Below are 22,413 nucleotides of genomic sequence, written 5' to 3' on the forward strand. Positions count from 1 at the left end.
GCAGTAGTAGTAGCAGTAGTAGTAGCAGTAGTAGTAGCAGTAGTAGCAGTAATATTATAGTAGTAGTAGGAGTAGTAGTATTAGTAGTGGTAGTAGCAGTAGTAGTAGTAGTAGTAATAACAGTTGTAATAATAACAGTAGTAGTAGTTTATTCAGTCATTTTGCAGTACTATGGAAAAACAAAACAAAAACAGGAGACAAGACTAAACCAGGACTAAACCAGGACTAAACCAGGACTGACCAGGACTAGCCCATGTGAGGACTAAGCGGGGCGGGGCTCACCTGGTGGTAGCCGGTGCAGGTGACCACTTTGTCGGTCCCGGGGAGGAAGGCCATGTCTCGGACCCAGTGGGGCTGCTTCAGGTCCAGCCAGTTGTCGCGCAGGTTTTTGGCGCTGAACACGGGTTTGTCCGGGTTCTCCAGGTCCCAGATCTTCAGGGGGTTCTCCTTCCCCCCGGTGGCCACTCTGTGAGGAGCAACGGGACTCTGACGCATCCTGGAAAAACACAAACGCAAAAGGGTTTTAACAGTGTTGTGGAGTAACAGATTACATGTACCGGAGTAATCAGAGTACAAATGATGAGTAACTGTATTCAGTTACAGTTACTGTTTCAGTGAGTGGTAATTGGATTACAGTTACTTTGTTGAAATAAATGGATTACACAGAGGGATTTTCCTGTTTTCACATTTTGGGCGATATCCCCTTTTTTTTTTCAGTAATTCCACTCACTGCCGGACACTAAACCAGGACTAAAACAAGGACTAAACTAGGTCTAAAACCAGGACTAAATCAGGACTAACCCAGGACTAAACCAGGTCTGAACCAGGTCTAACCCAGGACTGAAACAGGACTAAAACAGGACTAAACCAAGACTAAACCAAAAAGTTACACCTGTAAGTTCGGGGCTATGATCCTCGGTCCTGTTCAGTCTCGTGAGGCCTGATGTTAGACCAGATCCAGACCCAAAACCCGGACCCCAAAACCTTGGACCCAGACCCAAACTCAAACTCAGACCCAAACTCAGACCCAAAACCCTGGACCCAGACCCAAACTCAAACTCAGACCCAGACCTAAAACTGAAACCCAGACCCAAACCCCAGACCCAGACCTAAAACCAAACTCAGACCTAAAACCCAAAACTCAGACCTAAAACCCAGACCCAAACACCAGACCCAAAACTCAGACCCAAACTAGACTTAAAACCCAGACCCACCTGTGCACGTGCTCCCCCGCGCGCACCTCCGTCACGGGCTCGTCACAGTCTTCCTTCCACACGCGCACGGTTCCCTTCTCCGTGCACGTGGCCAGCGCGGGGCCGAGCGCGAGGAGCCCGCTGAAGCAGCCCTCGTGCGGCTCCCCGCAGCGGCGCGAGGACGTGAACGCGCCCTTCTCCGCGCTGAACGTGCGCACGAGCCCGTCCGCCGAGCCCACGAGCACCTCCGCCTCCCCGCGCCCGGTCCAGCTCAGCGCGCGGACCTCCTGCGCGCGGCTCAGGCGGCTCGAGCTGCCGAAGTTCACCGCCTGTTTCCGGCTCAAGCTCACGCCTTTGAGCAGCCCGGTCTCCGCGCCGAGCCACACGTCCATCCCCGACATCTGCTGCTCCACCGGGAAACACCGAGCACACCGAGAAATCAACCGAAACACACCGAGAAATCAACCAAAACACACCGAGAAATCAACCGAAAACACACCGAGAAATCAACCGAAACACACCGAGAAATCAACCAAAACACACCGAGAAATCAACCGAAACACACCAAACACACCGAGAAAACAACCAAATAACACCGAACACACGAGAAACGAACCGAATCAACGAACTGTCAACTCCAAAACACGACACGAGACCAGCGTGGATCCGCCGCACGCTTCTGTCGCTACGTGATGACGACACACTGTGCTTTAACTTTATTCACAAACAAAAATAAACACTAACTCTATTTTAAAAGCATTAAAACTTACAGTATCTATAGGAAATATCTATAACACTTCTCTCCCTGCATTTTATGTCGCATTTTATTTTATTTGGTTTAAGGGTATGTGAGTATTTATTTATTTATTTATTGCGTAGTTGGCTGTTGCTTGAATACAGTCAATTCAATCATTGTGTCCTTAGGCAAGACACTTCGCCCACATTGCCTAGTATGAAAGTGGTGTGTGTGTGTGTGTGTGTGTGTGTGTGTGTGTGTGTGTGTGTGTGTGTGTGTGTGTGTGTGTGAGTGTGATGGTGGTGGTCGGAGGGACCGATGGCGCCGAGTGGCATGGCAGCCGCGCCTCTGTCAGTGTGCCCCAGGGCAGCTGTGGCTACAATAGTATCTTACCATCACCAGGGTATAGAGTGAATGAATAATGCTGTATGAATGAATGCTGAATGAATAACGCTAAATAATGCTCTGTAAAGCGTGTTTGGGGACAGAAAATGTCTGTGAAAGCGCTATATAAATAAATAAATAAATAAATAAATAAATAAATAAAGACTTGAATACGTTAAAAAAAAATATTAAAAACTCTTATCCTTCCCCAAAAATAATCACTCGTCCTGTAAATGTTCAGAACCACATGAAATGTAAAAATGTATAAATGTCTGTGTGTTACTAAAGTGTTACTTTATTGTGAAGCGTTTTTGTGTTACCGTGAAAAGCGCTGTATAAAACCGTATTATTATTATTATTATTATTATTATTATTATTATTATTAGTAGTAGTAGTAGTAGTAGTAGTAGTAGTAGTAGTAGTAGTAGTAGTTATTATTATTACTTAAATAAATGTTTTAAAGATGAAAATAATAAAGAGTCTTACGTGTATTCTAGGCGACAGTTCAGCTGCGCATGCGTACAAAACACACGCGGCTCCATTTTGGATCTAGAGCCCGCAGCTGGAGCAGGAGCTAGGCAGCTTCTTTCGGGTTTTTACTCTTTAAACAGCACATTTTTCTTCGTCCGGCGGTTTTAACACTTCACGGAGAGTCCCCGAAGCCTCCCGGAGCAAGGGGGCCCGAGCTGGTGCGCACATGGACGGGGAAGAGGACGAGTTTATGTCCGGGAACCACTCCGGTACGTGCCGTCTGTATTGTTTACGTGCGAGCCGCGCGCTAAAAACACACAACAGGGTCAAACTTTAGGTTTTAAACGTTGATCTTTTTACGGATTCGTTTAAATTTCACCGGATCCTCTCGAAAGAACCAGAAATAGCGAAGTTGAAACCTTAGACCGCGGGGTGAGCGTCAGGAATGTGCGACAAGGAGGAAGCTACAGCCGCTAAACTAAACACACAACAACTCCCACACAACACAACACAACACTCCCACACAACACAACACAACTCCCACACAACACAACACAACTCCCACACAACACAACACAACTCCCACACAACACAACTCAACTCCCACACAACACAACACAACTCCCACACAACACAACACAACTCCCACACAACACAACACAACACAACTCCCACACACAACACACACAACACAACTCCCACACACACACACAACACAACACAACTCCCACACAACACAACACAACTCCCACACAACACAACACAACTCCCACACAACACAACACAACTCCCACACACAACACAACACAACACAACTCCCACACAACACAAACACAACTCCCACACAACACAACACAACTCCCACACACAACACAACTCCCACACACAACAACACAACTCCCTGTAACATTGGTCTTTAACAGAGTCACGGTGGAGTTTACATGTTCAGGTTTTCTTTGTTTTCTCACATTATGAAGGTAAAAGTTTCACCCGGAGACTTGTGTTTTAAATGGCTCCTTCAGTTTCCCTCAAAAAAAAAAACTAATAAAAGAGTCGTCACAAACACCACGCACAGTCTGGATCAGGTCTAAACCAGGACTAAAGTAAGACTAAACCAGGACTACACCAGGACTAAACCTAGACTAAAACGGGACTAAACTAAGACTAAAACGGGACTAAACCTAGACTAAAACGGGACTAAACCTAGACTAAAACGGGACTAAACCTAGACTAAAACGGGACTAAACTAAGCCAGGAATACATCAGGTCTAAACCAGTACTAAACTAAGACTAAACCAGGACTAAAGTAAGATTAAACCAGGACTACATCAGGTCTAAACCGGGACTACATCAGGTCTAAACCGGGACTACATCAGGTCTAAACCAGGACTACATCAGGTCTAAACCGGGACTACATCAGGTCTAAACCAGGACTACATCAGGTCTAAACCAGGACTACATCAGGTCTAAACCAGGACTACATCAGGTCTAAACCAGGACTACATCAGGTCTAAAACAGAACTAAACTACGCCTAAACCAGGACTAAAGTAAGATTAAACCAGGACTACACCAGGACTAAACCTAGACTCAAATGGGACTAAACTAAGCCTAAACCAGGACTACATCAGGTCTAAACCAGGACTAAACTAAGCCTAAACCAGGACTAACATCAGGTCTAAACTACATCAGGTCTAAAACCAAGACTAAACCGGGACTACATCAGGTCTAAACCGGGACTACATCAGGTCTAAACCGGGACTACATCAGGTCTAAAACCGGGACTACATCAGGTCTAAAACCAGGACTACATCAGGTCTAAACCAGGACTACATCAGGTCTAAAACAGAACTAAACTACGCCTAAACCAGGACTAAAGTAAGATTAAACCAGGACTACACCAGGACTAAACCTAGACTCAAATGGGACTAAACTAAGTCTAAACCAGGAATACATCAGGTCTAAACCAGGACTAAACTAAGCCTAAACCAGGACTACATCAGGTCTAAACTACATCAGGTCTAAACCAAGACTAAATCGGGACTACATCAGGTCTAAACCGGGACTACATCAGGTCTAAACCGGGACTACATCAGGTCTAAACCGGGACTACATCAGGTCTAAACCGGGACTACATCAGGTCTCTACGGATTCAGTAGAGGAGGAGAGGACTGGCTCGAGTGTCTACTCAGGCTTGAAACCGGGACTACATCAGGTTTTACATCAAGGTTTTAAATGATGTGAAGTGTTGAGGATAAACGAGGATTCTGATTTAGGAAGGATGAGCGGCCTGTTTTCCAGCCAGAGGGACTTACTCCTCTGCTCTTCTGACCCTCTCCTCTTCTCATGTGACCCTCTCCTCTTCTCCTCTGACCCTCTCTCTCTTCTCCTCTGACCCTCTTCTCCTCTGACCTTCTCCTCTTCTTCTCTGACCCATGATCCTCTCCTCCTCTGCTCTTCTGACCCTCTCTTCTCCTCCTCTGACCCTCTCTTCTCCTCCTCTGACCCTCTCTTCTCCTCCTCTGACCCATTACCCTTTTCTCTTCTCCTCTGACCCTCTCTCTCCTCTGACCTTCTCCTCTGACCCTCTTCTCCTCTGACCCTCTCCTCTTGACCTTCTCCTCTGACCTTCTCCTCTGACCCATGATCCTCTCCTCCTCTGCTCTTCTGACCCTCTCTTCTCCTCCTTTGCTCCTCGGACCTTCTCCTCCTCCTCCTCCTCTTCTCCTCTGACCCTCTCTTCTTCTCCTCTTCTCCTCTGACCCTCTCTTCTTCTCCTCTTCTCTTCTTCTCCTCTTCTCCTCTGACCCTCTCCTCCTCTGACTTTCTCCTCTGCCTCATTATTTTCCGACTGATTTGCGTTTGGTGTTTTCCAGACGACGGAGGTGGAACTCCAGTCCAAGACGAGCACCCGCCGTCCGACGCCGACGACGCCAGGAGCGACCGGCATCAGTCAGAGGTGCGGCAGAGTGGTTCGCCCCGTCTCCTCCCTCTCACCAGGAGGTTGTGGGTTCGACTCCTGGATCTCTCTCCTCTGTCTTATCGTTTAATTGTTGTCGTTTTGTTTGTGTTTTTTTTCCAGGATGAGGGCAGCAACGACGAGGCAGCTCAGCCGATGGACACCAGCGGAGCCATGAGCGATTCCGACGGAGAGACGGCGCGAAAAGACCCGGACGACGACAGCGAAAACGAGGCGGAGAAAGAACGGGAGGAACACAGCGAAAACGAAACCAAAGACCGGGACCCGAGCAGCGACTTCGAACAGACGAAAGAGCGCGACGACGCCAGCGGGAGCGACGACGACGACAACAACGAGGAATCCCCGCGGAAACGGCCGTCCAGCGTCTCCGAGGACGAGTCCCCGACCAAGCGCGCCCAGTCCGACCAGGAGGGGGAGCCGTCGAGCTCGCCCAAGCGCCGCCGCGGCAGCACGTCGGACGCGGACGGGGACGGGGAGGGCGCCGGCGGAACGGGGAACGGCAACAAAGCGGCGTCCGACTCGGAATCGGAAAAACACGACAGCGACTCGGACGGAGGAGTGAGGAAGAAAAAGAGACTGTTGGACTCGGACGACGAAGAGGAGGAGAGGGAGAAGAAGGGAGAGGAGGGAGAGAGGGAAGGAGGAGGAGGAGAAGAGGAGGGAGAGAAAGAGTCCGGGAAGTGGAAGGGAGTGATGCAGTCGGACAGCGAGGAGGAGGAGGGAGAGAGGACGAAGGCTCACAGCGACGGAGAACAAGACGGAGGACAGAAGGACAGCGACGATGAAGACAGACCAGGTATCCGCAAGATTTTATGTCCCGTTACATTTTCAATTTTAAAATCCCGCTGAATTTCCCACTTTTTTTAATGTTTTAGATGCAAAAAAATAATAATAAAATCAGCTTTTAAATATTCAGCACAAATATTTTCAGATTGTTGTAGAATTTTTTAACTCTTATTTTGAATTTTAGTTGTTGAAATTTTAAGTCAATATGTTTCAAATGAAAAAAAATTAAAAAAAATCAGCTTTTAAATATTCAGCACAAATATTTTCAGATTGTCATAGAATTTTTTAACTCTTATTTTGAATTTTAGTTGTTGAAATTGTAATTATACTTTTTCAATATGTTTCAAATGAAAAAAATAAATCTGCTTTTAAATATTCAGCACAAATATTTTCAGATTGTTGTAGAATTTTTTAACTCTTATTTTGAATTTTAGTTGTTGAAATTTTTATTATACTTTTTCAATATGTTTCAAAGGAAAAAAAAAATCAATTTTTAAATATTCAGCGCAAATATTTTCCAATTGCTGAATTTTTTAACTCTGAAAAAACATGTTTGAATTATTTTTATTTAGAATTTTATTTGTTGAAATTTTAAGTATACTTTTTCAATATGTTTCAAATGAAAAAAAAAATTTATAAATCACCTTTTAAATATTTAGCACAAATATTTTATGGTTGCTGAATTTTTTAACTCTCAAAAAAGATGTTTGAATTATTTTTATTCTGAATTTTACCTGCTGAAATTTTAAGTGTACTTTTTCAAAATGTTTCAAATTCAGAATAAAATTTCAGCTTTTAAATATTCAGCACAAATATTTTCAGATTGTCGTAGAATTCTTTAACTCTTATTCTGAATTTTAGTTGTTGAAATTTTAAGTCAATATGTTTCAAATTTAAAAAAATAAATAAATCACCTTTTAAATATTCAGCACAGATATTTTGTAGTTGCTGATTTTTTTAACTCTGAAAAACTTTGAATTATTTTTATTCAGAATTTTAGTTGTTGAAATTTTAATTATACTTTTTCAATATGTTTCAAAAAAAAAAAATCTGCTTTTAAATATTCAGCGCAAATATTTTCAGTTTGTTGTAGAATTTTTTTAACTCTGAAAAAACATGTTTGAATTATTTTTATTCTGAATTTTAGTTATTGAAATTTTAATTATACTTTTTCAGTATGTTTCAAATAAAAAATAAATAAATCACCTTTTAAATATTCAGCACAGATATTTTCCGGTTGCTGAATTTTTTAACTCTGAAAAAAGATGTTTGAATTATTTTTTATTCTGAATTTTAGTTGCTGAAATTTTCAGTATACTTTTTCAATATGTTTCAAATTCAGAATAAAATTTCAGCTTTTAAATAATCACCGCAAATATTTTCAGATTGTCGTAGAATTTTTAACTCTGAAAAAGCATGTTTGAATTATTTTTATTCTGAATTTTAGTTGTTGAAATTTTAAGTATACTTTTTCAATATGTTTCAAATTTTAAAAAAATCAGCTTTTAAATTCAGCGCAAATATTTTCCAATCGATGAATTTTTTAACTCTGAAAAAAGATGTTTGAATTATTTTTCATTCTGAATTTTAGTTATTGAAATTTTCAGTGTACTTTTTCAATATGTTTCAAATTCAGAATAAAATTTCAGCTTTTAAATAATCGGCGCAAATATTTTCAGATTGTCGTAGAATTTTTTAACTCTGAAAAAACATGTTTGAATTATTTTTATTCTGAATTTTAGTTGTTGAAATTTGAAGTATACTTTTTCAGTATATTTCAAAAAAAATAAATAAATCAGCTTTTAAATATTTGGCAGAAATATTTTACGATTGCTGATGAATTTTTTAACTCTCAAAAAAGATGTTTGAATTATTTTTATTCTGAATTTTACCTGCTGAAATTTTAAGTTTACTTTTTCAATATGTTTCGAAATTAAAAAAATAAATAAATAAATCACCTTTTAAATATTTAGCACAAATATTTTCCGATCGCCATGGAATTTCTCACTTTGAATTTTTTTAACTTTGAAAAAAAAGATGCTTGAACTATTTTTATGAATTGTTGTGAATGTCAGTTGCTGAAATTTTAAGTGTAAGTTTTCAAAACATTTATTCAATCACAGGTGGTTTTATAGACTGAAAAATACTTAGAAAAACAAACACTGTGACTGTGAGCGGGGTCGCCTCTCCACAGATCTGACCTGTGACATGGTTCGGTTTGGTCTCCGTGGAGATAAAAAGGTTTAATGCCAAACTGTGAAACATTAAACCCACAACATATTGCACCATTACTTACTTATCGTTCACGTTTTTGTTTTGTTTTTTTCCAGTTAAAAGGAAAAAGGCCATTTTGTCGGACAGCGAAGACGAGGAGGAGGAAAAGACGGACAAACCCGGTGAGCTGGAGCTGGTTTTGGATTTGGGTTGAAACGATATTCAGCAAAACTGTCTCCGGTCTGTGTCCCTGTTCTAGTGTCCTCAACAAAAACGGCTCTGGAGCTGAGTTTTGTTCAGATGTTATGATTTTAAAAAGGGCCAACGTAGGGGTGGGCGATATATCGATATTTTAAATATATCGAGATAGTTTTTAAACTCGATATGAATTCTGACATATCATATATATCGATATAATGCTTATATTCAGTTCTGATTTCGCCGCTTCGCTTGTTTACCTTCTCTCTCGTCGCCTCCGCCTCCCTGATTTTGTTCGCTCGTGTCTCCTTCACTCGTCACTGTCGCCGTGAACGCCGAAAGTTGGTGCCAGTGAAAAACTTCAAGCACCACGAACCTTTTCCACCATTTACAGACAAAACTATCAGCAGCACATCCTCATGTTCCATCGAGTCGCGTCCTTTAGTCCGAAAGAAGCTAAACGAGCTGAGCTGCATGAGACGTGCTGTTTATGCAAATGAGTCATGCGCTTAAGTTTCGTTTCTGTAAAATGTAAACACACGTGCGCAAAACAAAATTATTATCTCAAACGGGCTGATGTGGCTTTAGAGTCGTTATGCTTTATATATTGTAAAGTTTAGCAATGTAAAGTTTATTTATGCAGAATATTTTAATGAATAATCTGCTGCAGTGTCACTTGTACAATAGTGTTTGGAAACGTTGGGTTTGATCTGCAGTGGATTGTGGGATTAAACCTCAGAGCTCCTCACTGCTGGTTAATAACATGTGTCTGTTAAAATAAGGAACATCCTGAGCTTCTTCTGCTAAATGAGCCCATGTTTATGATTATGGTCTGGATAACAGAGTTAATGCAAAGATGAACTTGTGTTGAGTTGTTTTATTTATGAATGAAAAGAAGAAAATATGTATTATTTCTTTTATTTTACAGTAAAATTATTATTTATGTAATTAGGTTTTTTTGTAATCTTAAATGTTCCTGTATGAACTGTCGACCTCTTACACTTCAGTTAAAAAAAAAAGGACCTTGTGGAATTTGGAAGATTTGTTTTTGCAGTTTTTTCAGTTTTAGGGGGTTATTTTTTCTTGAACATATATCGAGATATATATCGTATATCGAGATATAGCAAAATATATCGAGATATATTTTTTGATCCATATCGCCCAGCCCTAGGCCAACGTGACTCTGTTTTCTGATCAGGTCGATCTAATGTCGTTTTCTCATCACAAACAAACCTGGAGCTGTGTTTTGTTTCTTTCTCACATGTTTAACACACAAACCGTGCAGCAACTGAACAAAAAAAACACTCCGTTCCACCTTGTGATGTCACAGGAAGTGCTCCGCTCTGTTTTTAAACTCCACACACCTTCACTAGGATCGTCTGGGTCATTTCAGTCCTGGAAGTTTCTCTTATGATCTCGACTGAACTAAAGGGAAAAGGTAGTTGTTAGACCCGGTTTAGACCTGGTTTAGTCCTGGGTTAGTCCTGGGTTAGTCCTGGGTTAGTCCTGGGTCAGTCAGTCCTGGGTCAGTCCTGGTTTAGTCCTGGGTTAGTCCTGGGTTAGTCCTGGGTTAGACCTGGGTTAGACCTGGTTTAGTCCTGTTCTGGTTTAGTCCTGCTTTAGTCCTGCTTTAGTCCTACTTTAGTCCTGGTTTAGACCTGGTTTAGACCTGGTTTAGTCCTGTTCTGCTTTAGACCTGGTTTAGACCTGGTTTAGACCTGGTTTAGTCCTGGTTTAGTCCTGGTTCAATACTGATTCAATACTGGTTCAATACTGATTTTAGTTCTGGTTTAGACCTGGTTTAGTCCTGATTTAGTTCTGGTTCAGACCTGGTTGGTAAAAAAAAGGAGCTGTTCACTTGAGAACTACCACTTCATGACATCACAAGGTGGAACAGAGTGTTGCTCAAACACGTGTGAATGAAACAAAACACAAGTCCAGCTCCGTTTGTGAGGAGTAAACGACATCAGAACACGACTTAAAGCTCAGAAGAGTCAGTTTCATGTGATTCAGGACCTAAAAAACTAAAATCACTAAATATTAAAGGTGATAATAAATAAAATAAGCACCAAAAATAGAAAGAATAATATAAACATAAATGTAAAAGTGAAAATAAAGTGTCTGTGTTGTGTTCGGCGGCAGTGAAGAGGAGCAGGGCCGTGTCCGACGGCGACGACTCCGACTCCGCCTCCTCCGCCGCCGGACCCGACAAATCTCTGGCGGCGAAACTGCGCGAGCTCGGGTCGGCGAGCGAGGACGAGGAAGAGGAGGAGCCCAAGACGGAGGTGAAGAAGGACGAGAAGGCTCTGTTCGGGAGCGACAGCGACTCCGGCGACGAAGAGGAGTGAGTGACACGTACTGAGAGAAAGAGAGAGAGAGACAGGGATGTCTGTCCCTCTCACCTGTCTGTCCCTCTCACCTGTCTGTCCCTCTCACCTGTCTCTCACCTGTCCTGTCTCTCACCTGTCTGTCCCTCTCACCTGTCTCTCACCTGTCTCTCACCTGTCTCTCACCTGTCTGTCCCTCTCACCTGTCTGTCCCTCTCACCTGTCTGTCCCTCTCACCTGTCTCTCACCTGTCCCTCTCACCTGTCTCTCACCTGTCTCTCACCTGTCTCTCACCTGTCTCTCACCTGTCACCTGTCTCTCACCTGTCTCTCACCTGTCTCTCACCTGTCTCTCACCTGTCTGTCCCTCTCACCTGTCTCTCACCTGTCTGTCTCTCACCTGTCTCTCACCTGTGTCTCTCACCTGTCTGTCACCTGTCTCTCACCTGTCTGTCTCTCACCTGTCTGTCTCTCACCTGTCTGTGTCTCTCACACCTGTCTCTCACCTGTCTCTCACCTGTCTGTCTCTCACCTGTCTCTCCTGTCTCTCACCTGTCTCTCACCTGTGTCTCTCACCTGTGTCTCTCACCTGTCACCTGTCTCTCACCTGTCTCTCACCTGTCTCACCTGTCTCTCACCTGTGTCTCTCACCTGTGTCTCTCACCTGTCTCTCACCTGTCTCTCTCACCTGTGTCTCTCACCTGTGTCTCTCACCTGTGTCTCTCACCTGTCTGTCTCTCACCTGTCTGTCACCTGTCTCTCACCTGTCTCTCACCTGTGTCTCTCACCTGTGTCTCTCACCTGTGTCTCTCACCTGTCTCTCACCTGTGTCTCTCACCTGTGTCTCTCACCTGTGTCTCTCACCTGTGTCTCTCACCTGTCTCTCACCTGTCTCTCACCTGTCTCTCACCTGTCTCTCACCTGTCTCTCTCTCACCTGTCTCTCTCACCTGTGTCTCTCACCTGTCTCTCACCTGTGGTGTTGTTTGTTCAGGAAGATGATCGCTGACATCTTTGGAGAGTCTGGAGACGAGGAAGAGGAGGAGTTCACTGTGAGTTTACGTCTGTTCTCTGTGAAGAATCACATGTCCCACAGATGCCGACAGCGACGGGCCGCGACCTCCACGATGAGGCCAGCGCGTTTCAGTCGAGTCGAGAGCCGCCGGTCGTGTGGCAGTGACAGCGTCAAAAGCATCAGAGCCACAGCCACGTTTCACAAGCTTTGACATAAATCTGCACAATTTGAGTAAAAGTCCAGTGTCTCCTTCCCTCTGTCTGTGTGTCCCGCTCCCCGTCTCCTCTTTCTCTCCTCTTCTGCTTCTTGTCATGATAATCCAAGTTACGAAAAGTAAAGCTTCACTCATAAACAGTGAGAAAATAATGCTCAAGTCCAGATTTAGCGCACGGACATCGCACATGTTTCTGTTGCCAACCGTAATTTAGCTTTAATATATTATCCAAATGCTTTCAACTTTAACTCTTTCCCCCATGAAGACGACATTTGTCTGTTTCCTTAATGACGACTTCTGACTCCTCCACTGTTTCACTAAAGACGTGATTTGACGACCTTTAGAAATGGTTCGGTTTTTCACATTTAAACAGAGACTGTGATTGGTGGAGCCACTACAACCCACACTAGACTGACCAATAGGATTCAAGGATATGTTTTCGCAGATTTTTTTCCGAAGTTAATCAAAGTAATGACGATTGAAGCTTCCGGAAAAAACACAACACGAAACACGTGCAATGGAAAGATCGCGGCGCTGCGGCGCACAGTTTTAGAAATAATGAGGAGCGGACGTATTTTATGGATAAATTTAGAGAAAGTGACTTTTATTGATTTCAAAGTGATGATGAAGTTGAATATAAAGTGGAAAACGGCGACAGTGACGGACTTACAGAGAGTGAATCTTACGATGGTGAGAAAGCAGCTGATGCGTCTGTGTGGATCCTGCGATGTCCAAACAAACTATCAAGGCTTTATACTCGATTATGAACCAAAATTGCTCTGAAATCTGGATGTTGCTCAGGCGAGTCCTTTAAAATATTTGAGTCTTTTTTTCCAAGATGCGACGTATAACAGAATCACTACAGAAAAAAACACTTATGTGGAGCTCTGCACACGAGAAAATAACCAAGATGACAAATACTGGACACACACTGACGGGGAAGAGTTTTATTATTATATTATAATAAGCTAAATGAGTTGAATAAATTAAATAAGTTGAATAAGCTAAATGGAAAAAATGAATTAGGTGCACACAGGTGAACAACAGGTAAAAACAGGTGAACACTTGGCTCTACTGTATCTGGTGATATGAAATCTGTTTAAATACTTTGACAAAGTATATTTTTTAATTTTTTTACGAATACAGTACTCAGAACATGCAGATATCAGAAGCTGAATGTAGTTTTTTGTTTTCGATTTTGCACCTGAGCAGGTAAACTCTCATTTTCAGTGAGTTGTTATAAACCTGTAAATGAGTTGAATCACATTTAAACATCCAGAAATGAAGAGTTCAGAGTCTGAAGTTTCCAGAGATACAAATATGTCTGTGTTACAATTAAGTTCATGAGTGTAAAATTAATTTATAATCACTGGTGGAAGTCTGTTTTCTTTTATGCAGTGATGCTCTAAGTTTAGCCCTAGTAACACATGTATGGGTTGTTCCTAGTCGGCGTCCGGGGGGGAAAGAGTTAAATGTGGATTTCTCCAGGATTATTGGTCCTGTCGACACGAGATAAAAACTGTAGTGATCACCCTCCACCCCACACCCAGCTTTTAACACCTGCCCATGTGTTCAGTAACATGGAAGAAGATGGAAGTGAAAAATAAATCCTGATTTTTTTTTTTTCTTTTTTCCCCCATATCGCCCAACCCTGCTTTTAGGTTTAATATACTGTACTCTACAAACTCAATCCAGCTTTTAAATGTGAATTTCTCCAGAATTATTGTCCTTTCAACATGAAATAAAAACTGTAGTGACCCTGAAACACTGACCTTTTTTAAATTAAATTGGAAGAAGATCAAATTGAAACTTGAGATCGAGCAATACGGGGGGCCCTAATAATATGTGTGTGTGTGTGTGTGTGTTGTTCAGGGCTTTAACCAGGAGGATCTGGAGCAGGAGAAGAAGGAAACTCCACAAACGCAACAACAACAAGACGACTCGGACTCAGACGAAGGAGTCGACCGCAGCGGACAAGAGTCAGTATAACCACAACTCGAACCACAACCCCAGTTCTGCACCAGGAGTCAGTATTTCTAGAACCAGAACCAGAACTAGAACTTTAACCACAGCGACAGGCGGCTCTGTAGGTTTCAAGCTGTGAAAACATCCTCTGGTCGTAACAGTTAAACAATAGACTTTTTTGTTTTGGCCCTGTACATTTGGGGAATTTCCAGTTCATGATTGTCTGTGTCAGAATGTCTGTAGATTTGGTGATTGGGCCGATTTATGAAGCAAACAAACTCCACAAAGGATAAACATTCTTCCATGAACAATTTATCCACAACTATCAAGAGAAGAAAGAGCAAAACTTAAAGGAAGAACAATGACCACACATTAGTCACACAAGAAACTAAACTCATGTTATGATCCTAGAGATGTCGAACATTTAAACTGCACAAATCTCTCTGTCTATGCAAATATCGACCAGCCTGATTCGTCTGACCTCGCAGCGTTAGAATTCGTTCACTTGACGGTGGGCGGGTGCTTTTTTTATTTAACCAATTGCTGTTATTTGGTCCTGACGTATGTAACGCACCAAAACAAGTGAAGAGTGAAAATCCTTAATCTCGGGAATCAGTCGTTGCCAACACAGAATGTCTGTCTTCGTCTACATCCATCTCGACGCTTTGTTTACCAAAGGGACCCAGACAGACGCCACGAGTTTGACGTCACGGCTTCACCGCTCACAGCTGATTGGCCGGAGCGCGGTCTACAACTTCCGGGGTTCTTGTAAAACGTCTAGTGTAGGGGTGTCAAACGTCCGGCCCTCCGAGACCTTTAATCTGGCCCTCGTCCGATTTTCTACTCAAATGTTTTAATTATGTTTTAAAACCTAAAGACAGAATTTGCAATGTTTCGCACACGGTTCACAGTCAAACCCTCTGATGTGCCGCAGACCTGCAACTAGAAATAATAGATTTACAGTTACTATATTTGTGAGCAGGTTTTCTCTGTAATGAACATTAATAAAACAAATCTGCGCTCAAAACTAAAACGCAAACACTTGAATGACATTCTGAAGTTAACAGCTCCTCAGGACACGGTGTCTGATGTTGATGCACTTGTAGAGACTAAAAGATCCAAGTTTCAGGAGCAAAAAAAAAACATGATTAAATTCTATGAAATGCAAACAAGTCCACTGTTTCACTAAAGACGTGATTTGACGACCATTAGAAACAGTTCGGTTTTTCACATGTAAACAGAGGCTGTGATTGGTCGGGGCCACTACAACCCACACTAGACTGACCAACAGGATACAAGGATATGTTTTTGGCATTTTTTTTTTCCGAAGTTAATCGAAGTAGTGACGATTGTAGCTTCCAGAAAAAAAACACAACACGAAACACGAGCAATGGAAAGATCGCGGCGCGCAATTTTAGAAATAATGAGGAGCGGATGTATTTTATGGATACGTTTAGAGAAAGTGACTTTTATAGATTTCAAAGTGATGATGAAGTTGATTATAAAGTGGAAAACAGCGACAGCAACGGACTTTCAGAGAGTTAAAACATGTTAAAACATTGTGTTGAAATTGCATTTTTCTTAGTTTCATGTTGTTCATAATATCATAATATTTTGTAAAAGAAAGAGCTCTTCATTTCTGTAATAATAGATTTGTGTTTCTCTGCACAAATATTTGGACTTATTCTTATTTTTGGGGGTTTATATGACATGAATTTTCTGATCCGGACACTTTGGGATCAAAGTAGGTTGGACACGATCCCCGGACCAAAACGGGTGTGACACTCCTGGACTTGTGTATTCTGATTTGTGACCTAGTCTCTGGAGAGAAATGAAATCGAGCAGAGGCACTAGGTGGCGTCAGACTGGCTAAAAAAAAATCCACATCAATAGTAGAATGAGTCTGAGTGAACAAGTTCCTTCTGTTTTCTTCAGGATCAGAACATGAGTTGAGTTTGTTGTGTGACTAATGTGTCGTCGTTGTTTCCTTTAAGTTTTGTTCTTTCTTCTCTTGATCGTTGTGGATAAATTGTTCATGTTAGAATGTTTCTCCTTTGTGGAGTTTGTTGGTTGAAGATTTGGTGATGGGGCAGATTTATGAAGAATATGACACATTTACACAGAAAAACATTAACCGAAAGTTCCACAAATCTACAGCGGGACACTTCAGGTTGTTGTGAAAAAGTTTTTAGGGTTTTAGGGCGCAGAATTACACCGTCTACCTATTTATACTAAAAGAGGACCCCCAAATTTGAAGTGTGGACCGTTCCAGGCAGAGCGATGACGTATCCGTAGAAACAGGCAGGTGAAAAGTGACACAGCGCAGCTTTTATTGAGTCTGCGTTTTTTTGTTTCCAGCACCAGTTTCATGTCGGACTTTGACATCATGCTGGCGAAGAGAAAAGCCATGAACAGCAAGAGACGGAAACACCGCGACGGGGGAACGTTCATCAGCGACGCCGACGACGTGGTCAGCGCCATGATCAACAAGATGAACGAGGCCGCCGAGGTGAGCCCGATGCCCTCCCACGCTCCTCGAGTCCTGTGTGTCAGATGCCCTCCCAGATGTGGCGCTGGCTTTGAGAAATACAGCAGCAGAATGTATCTTGTCACTGAAATAAAAGTAGAAATGGGGAAAAAAAAAAACATTTGTGGATCTGACTTTGGGAGATTTCTTATTTAACTTTTTTTTTTTTCTTTTTTTTCCAGGAGGATCGGACACTGAACAGTCAGAAGAAACCTGCTCTGAAGAAACTCACGCTCCTGCCACAAGTCGTCATGCATCTCAAGAAGTAAGAGCAGAATCCTTCTAGTTCAGGGGTGGGAAATTATTTTGACAGAAAATATTGTGGAGGGAGGGCAAAAAGCTTTGAAGAGTTTGTTATGTTTATGACTAGTGATGTGGAGATGAAGCCCCATGAAGCACTGAAGCGTTCCATCTAACAGTCGAGTTTCAGCTGACGTCATTGTTATTAAAAGTCTGCGTTGCTGCTGGGAAATATTTTGGTCGGAGGCAAGAAACACGGTAGCGTCAAACACAGTGTGTAACCTCGCGTATTTCTCCCCGATAATGGTAAATTCCTGCTGCATTATCAGATGCACAAATAGAAACACGGAAGAAGGAAAATGTCTTTTTCGTATTCTGAGTGAAAAGAACCACTAACGGTGAATTAAACGACTTTCAAACATCCGCAGAGCAAACGTAGAAGATCCTAACAAACCGTGGACTCAACAAGTTCAACAACACATCCAGACTCTTGGAGGTTTTCATCTTTTCTGCTGTGAATGGCCCAGGAGTTTCCACCAAGTCATTGTGGATGTCGCCCAAGTGAATATTTGTCCAGGTAGTTGGAGATTCTGACCAGAAATGTGGTTTGGTCCAGACTCTGTCGGGGTTGAAAAGGTGATTTGTCGTCCGTCGATGTTTATGACCAATTTGTGGTCAAATGGTCTTGGGTCCTCTGCTGTTAGAGTGGATCAATAACCGGGATCAATACACTTTACGTGCTTTCTCTCTCCGTCCGTCATGTTGAATTAGTGTTTCTTGCCGCCGACCAAAATAATTCCCAGCATGAAACGCTCGTTTTTGTCAACAATGAAACTCGCCTGTTTACTCGACTCTTGAGCCGACGCTTCAAGGTGTTTCATTTGCTCCACAGCGACATCAAGTGTCTAAAAAATATATAACAGGCAGAGTGAAAATAAAACAATCAACATGATCATCGAGGTTCTGATGGAAAGATTTATATTGAACAAATGAACCATTAAATATTTGAAGTGTGATAAGAGTCTGTGTTCATGATTTAATGGTCAGGTTAAAAGAAAAAGTAGACACTTCACCTGATTTATTTATTTTATTTTAATTTTTTACAAGAAATATATTAGACCGGGGGAAACAGTGTGTTGTCAAATTTGTGTATTTAGTAATAATGTTTATTTTATGACGTCATTATTACTATAAACCTTATTAGGAGATATCAGCTCAAAATGTTTCCAAACAGGGGAAAATATAATTTTTTTCTCAAACAGAATGTCCCAAACTCGCAATAACCCAACACCACAAAATGTTTGGGGTGAATCCGTTGTGTTTCTTGGCCCTTATGTTTTGAATCGCGCCAAATCCGCGAACCACTTCCTGAAGCGGTCATATGGTTCGGACGGTTCACGAGGCTTCGAATGTCACCACGTACGTCACCGATAAAAACCTCGATACGCTTCACCAAAGACTTTCTGGATTAATCGACACGGACGACACATCACTAGTTATGACGGCAATGAAAAAGTGAGGTTGCATTACAAAAAATGTCATTAAAAACACCTCTAAAATAAAAACGATGCAGCTTTTGTCCACGCATGAGGTCAAATGGTCAAATATGTTTATTTTCTAATTCCAAACTGAGCTTAAACGTTCTGGTCAGAATCGACCAAAGGACTGAATGTGGAGCTGGACAATGCCCAGGTCTGGACTAGTTTGTGTGCTGATGACAGGTTCGACTACCGTATTTTTCGGACTATAAGGCGCAATATCAATGATGTTGAATATTTTCATACATAAGTCGCACCGGATTATGAGGCACATTAAGCGAAACAAACAGACGACACAGATCGTGGTGTACTTTGCTCGGCGTTGTCTCTGTTTTAGTGAATATGGTTTATGAATGTGAATGTGGATGGAGCATTTGAGTCGTCCACATAGGAAATAAAAAAAAAACAACTTAAATATTCATTGAGTAATAATGTGTTTAATGCAGCTTTGACAAATTTGTTTATGTTTTATAGAAACGAAACTTAAAACTACATGACTCATTTGTATAAACTATAAGAGCTGATAAAAACGCCTCGCTCCTGGTGCGTCTGATGCGCTTCAGCTCCTTTCAGACTAAGGACCATAAACTGGGATTTACTCCGCGAGGCTCCTGAGTACAGCAGCCGTAATGTTCCGACAATCTATCAAGCATCGCGGCTTCGTCGTTTACCAAAGTCGTACATTTTGACAGGTTTTTAAGTGCTGTGTATCACAGAGAATCGTTTCGATGTCAGTAAGAGCACTGGATTATAAAGCACTGTTGATTTTTGAGAAAATGAAAGGATTTTAAGTGCCCTTTATAGTCCGAAAAATACGGTACTCATTTTACTAAAACACAGACTTTGATTTAAAGAAAATAAAAAATTTAAAAAAATCACGCTCGTCCTCCCAGTTTTGTCAGTGCGCCGGAGTCAGTTACTCTAGAAACATAGGGAGTTTGATTGACAACCTAACAGCACATGGATAACCAGGTCGCCTCTGAGTTTACTGTAAAATTATTAAGCTACTAGCATACTAACTGCACACTTCCTGCTTTTCGGATTATAAAGGCTTTAGAATTAGATGCAGACAGAACACAGTGTGCTTATTTTGAGGCAAGACACATTTTGCTCAAATACACTGGGAAAACCAATACACAGGCTGTTTCTGAAGCTGTCGTTGTGCTCTTGAGCAAACACTTCTCCTCTGTGTGTTTTAGACAGGACTTAAAGGAGACGTTCATCGACAGCGGCGTGATGTCGGCCATTAAAGAGTGGATCAGTCCTCTGCCCGACAAATCCCTGCCTGCGCTCCGGATCAGAGAGGAGCTGCTCCGGATCCTGCAGGAGGTACAGACACACGTGTACAGACGCACGTGTACAGACACACGTGTCACTGCGGGAGGTACAGACGCACGTGTCCCTGCGGGAGGTACAGACGCACGTGTACAGACACACGTGTCACTGCGGGAGGTACAGACACACGTGTACAGACACACGTGTTACTGCGGGAGGTACAGACACACGTGTACAGACACATGTGTACAGACACACGTGTACAGACACACGTGTCACTGCGGGAGGTACAGACACACGTGTACAGACACACGTGTCACTGCGGGAGGTACAGACGCACGTGTCACTGCGGGAGGTACAGACGCACGTGTACAGACACACGTGTACAGACACATGTGTACAGACACACGTGTACAGACACACGTGTCACTGCGGGAGGTACAGACACACGTGTCACTGCAGGAGGTACAGACGCACGTGTACAGACGCACGTGTACAGACGCACGTGTACAGACGCACGTGTCACTGCGGGAGGTACAGACGCACGTGTCCCTGCGGGAGGTACAGACGCACGTGTACAGACGCACGTGTCCCTGCGGGAGGTACAGACGCACGTGTACAGACGCACGTGTCCCTGCGGGAGGTACAGACGCACGCGTCCCTGCGGGAGGTACAGACGCACGCGTCCCTGCATCGACGTTCAGACTAGACCCTGCACTGAGGGACCTGCAGGACCCGAAGCAGATTTTGAAAACTCACTGTGGGCGCGGGCGGGAGCGGGACGACACGAGGCGGGAGCGGGACGACACGAGGCGGGAGCGGGACGACACGAGGCGGGAGCGGGCGGGTGGGATGATAAACTACAGTCCCACAAACTAAATATGAGTGTAAAGACTGTCATGAATCATTTGTGCTGGAGAGATTTTATTTGGCATTAAAACATTTTAAGTACCAGACTGTCCCCAGTCCCGTACATCACACAGACCGACTGAGACCAAGACCAGAGCGAGACCAGAGCGGGACTGAGACCAGGACCAGAGCGGGACTGAGACCAGGACAGAGCGGGACTGAGACCAGGACCAGAGCGAGACCAGAGCGGGACTGAGAGCGAGACCGGAGGCTCAGAGCCCACGGCAGGGCAGGCTCAGAGTCAAAGCCCAGAGTCCACACTGGTTCCGCTCTGGTCCTGGTCTGGTCCCGGACCTGGATCAGTCCTGGTTCAGTCCAGCATCACAGTCACTGAAGTCACGTAAACGGGAAACGGTCCTTATCCCTTTTTTACATTTTTCATTTAAACACCAACCTGAAAACTGAAAAAATGAATCATTATCTGTTTTTTTTTCGTTTCATTTTGGTTTTGGAGACAAATAATGAAGAAAACTCTTGTTTTTTCATTTTCTTATTTTTGGTTTTATATTGAAAAAGGAACGAACGAATGATACACGGATTAACCAGGACTAAAACAGAACTAAAACAGGATTTAGCCAGGACTTAATTATGCTGCCGGACATAAAACCGGTCTGTGGCGCAAAAAAGATTGGGGACCACTGGTTTAGACGATTCCGTTCCACTTCTCTGTGTTTAGAGCTTAAGAAAGTGAACGTTCGCATCTTGTGGGACTTGCAGGCGGGAGCGGGACTGAAAATTCTGTCCCGCGCAGACCTGTAGTTCCAACTGCAGCCTCAAGTGATCCTAATCTGATTGTTTTCACCCCTATGCGACCTGTATCTGATCTGTTAATGACTGTTTGAACGACAGTGCTAATGCCAACGTGTGTGTGTGTGTGTGTGTGTGTGTGTGCAGCTGCCCAGTGTGAGCCAGGAGACGCTGAAGCACAGTGGGATCGGACGAGCTGTGATGTTCCTCTACAAACATCCCAAAGAGTCGAGAACCAACAAAGACCTGGCCCTGAAGCTCATCAGTACGACACAAACCCGAACCCAACATCTGCACACCTTTAAAAATACACTACACACGTTTAAAAAATGTCTTTATTCATAATCGTTGTGTTTTCAGACGAGTGGTCGCGGCCGATCTTTGGCCTCACGTCGAACTACAAAGGAATGACGAGAGAAGAGCGACAGCAGAGAGACCTTGGACCAGCAGATGCCCCAGAGACGCAGGCTCAGGTACCACCCAAGACACGCACATGCTTTAAGATAGCGCTGACGCAAAACTACAACACGGTTTAAGATAAAACTACAACACGGTTTAAGATAAAACTACAACACGGTTTAAGATAAAACTACAACACGGTTTAAGCTAAAACTACAACATGGTTTGAGATAAAACTACAACACGGTTTAAGATAAAACTACAACACGGTTTAAGCTAAAACTACAACAACGATTTGA

The 22,413-nt window shown here is 43.0% G+C and overlaps 2 protein-coding genes across 4 annotated transcripts in view; one reads left to right on the forward strand and one right to left on the reverse strand.

The window, feature by feature from the left end:
- wdr74 (WD repeat domain 74) overlaps positions 1-1,870 on the reverse strand; it is an 8,298-nt gene extending 6,428 nt beyond the window's left edge. Inside the window, exons 1-3 of one of the 3 annotated variants that reach the window (XM_020925055.2) lie at positions 1,810-1,870; positions 1,215-1,597; positions 283-496 (exon numbers count right to left, since the gene is read on the reverse strand). In XM_020925055.2, coding sequence (XP_020780714.2) covers positions 283-496; positions 1,215-1,594 — 594 coding nt within the window. In that variant the 5' untranslated portion in view covers positions 1,595-1,597; positions 1,810-1,870. The other 2 variants (XM_055166618.1, XM_055166619.1) reach the window with 2 other exon arrangements.
- Positions 1,871-2,838: 968 nt separating this feature from the next.
- The window catches only part of LOC110160439 (interacts with SUPT6H, CTD assembly factor 1), a 31,939-nt gene continuing 12,364 nt past the window's right edge, over positions 2,839-22,413 (forward strand). The window contains 13 exon segments of the mRNA XM_055166589.1: positions 2,839-3,053; positions 5,659-5,741; positions 5,865-6,558; positions 8,879-8,944; positions 11,103-11,304; positions 12,280-12,337; positions 14,387-14,493; positions 16,838-16,988; positions 17,189-17,271; positions 19,984-20,113; positions 21,863-21,980; positions 22,076-22,152; positions 22,154-22,188. Of these exon segments, the coding sequence (XP_055022564.1) occupies positions 3,011-3,053; positions 5,659-5,741; positions 5,865-6,558; positions 8,879-8,944; positions 11,103-11,304; positions 12,280-12,337; positions 14,387-14,493; positions 16,838-16,988; positions 17,189-17,271; positions 19,984-20,113; positions 21,863-21,980; positions 22,076-22,152; positions 22,154-22,188 (1,847 nt within the window). The 5' untranslated portion in view covers positions 2,839-3,010.

Source organism: Boleophthalmus pectinirostris, unplaced genomic scaffold (assembly GCF_026225935.1).
Source record: "Boleophthalmus pectinirostris isolate CB_2022bp ecotype Guang Dong unplaced genomic scaffold, ASM2622593v1 HiC_scaffold_9, whole genome shotgun sequence".
Classification (NCBI taxonomy): Eukaryota; Metazoa; Chordata; class Actinopteri; order Gobiiformes; family Gobiidae; genus Boleophthalmus; species Boleophthalmus pectinirostris.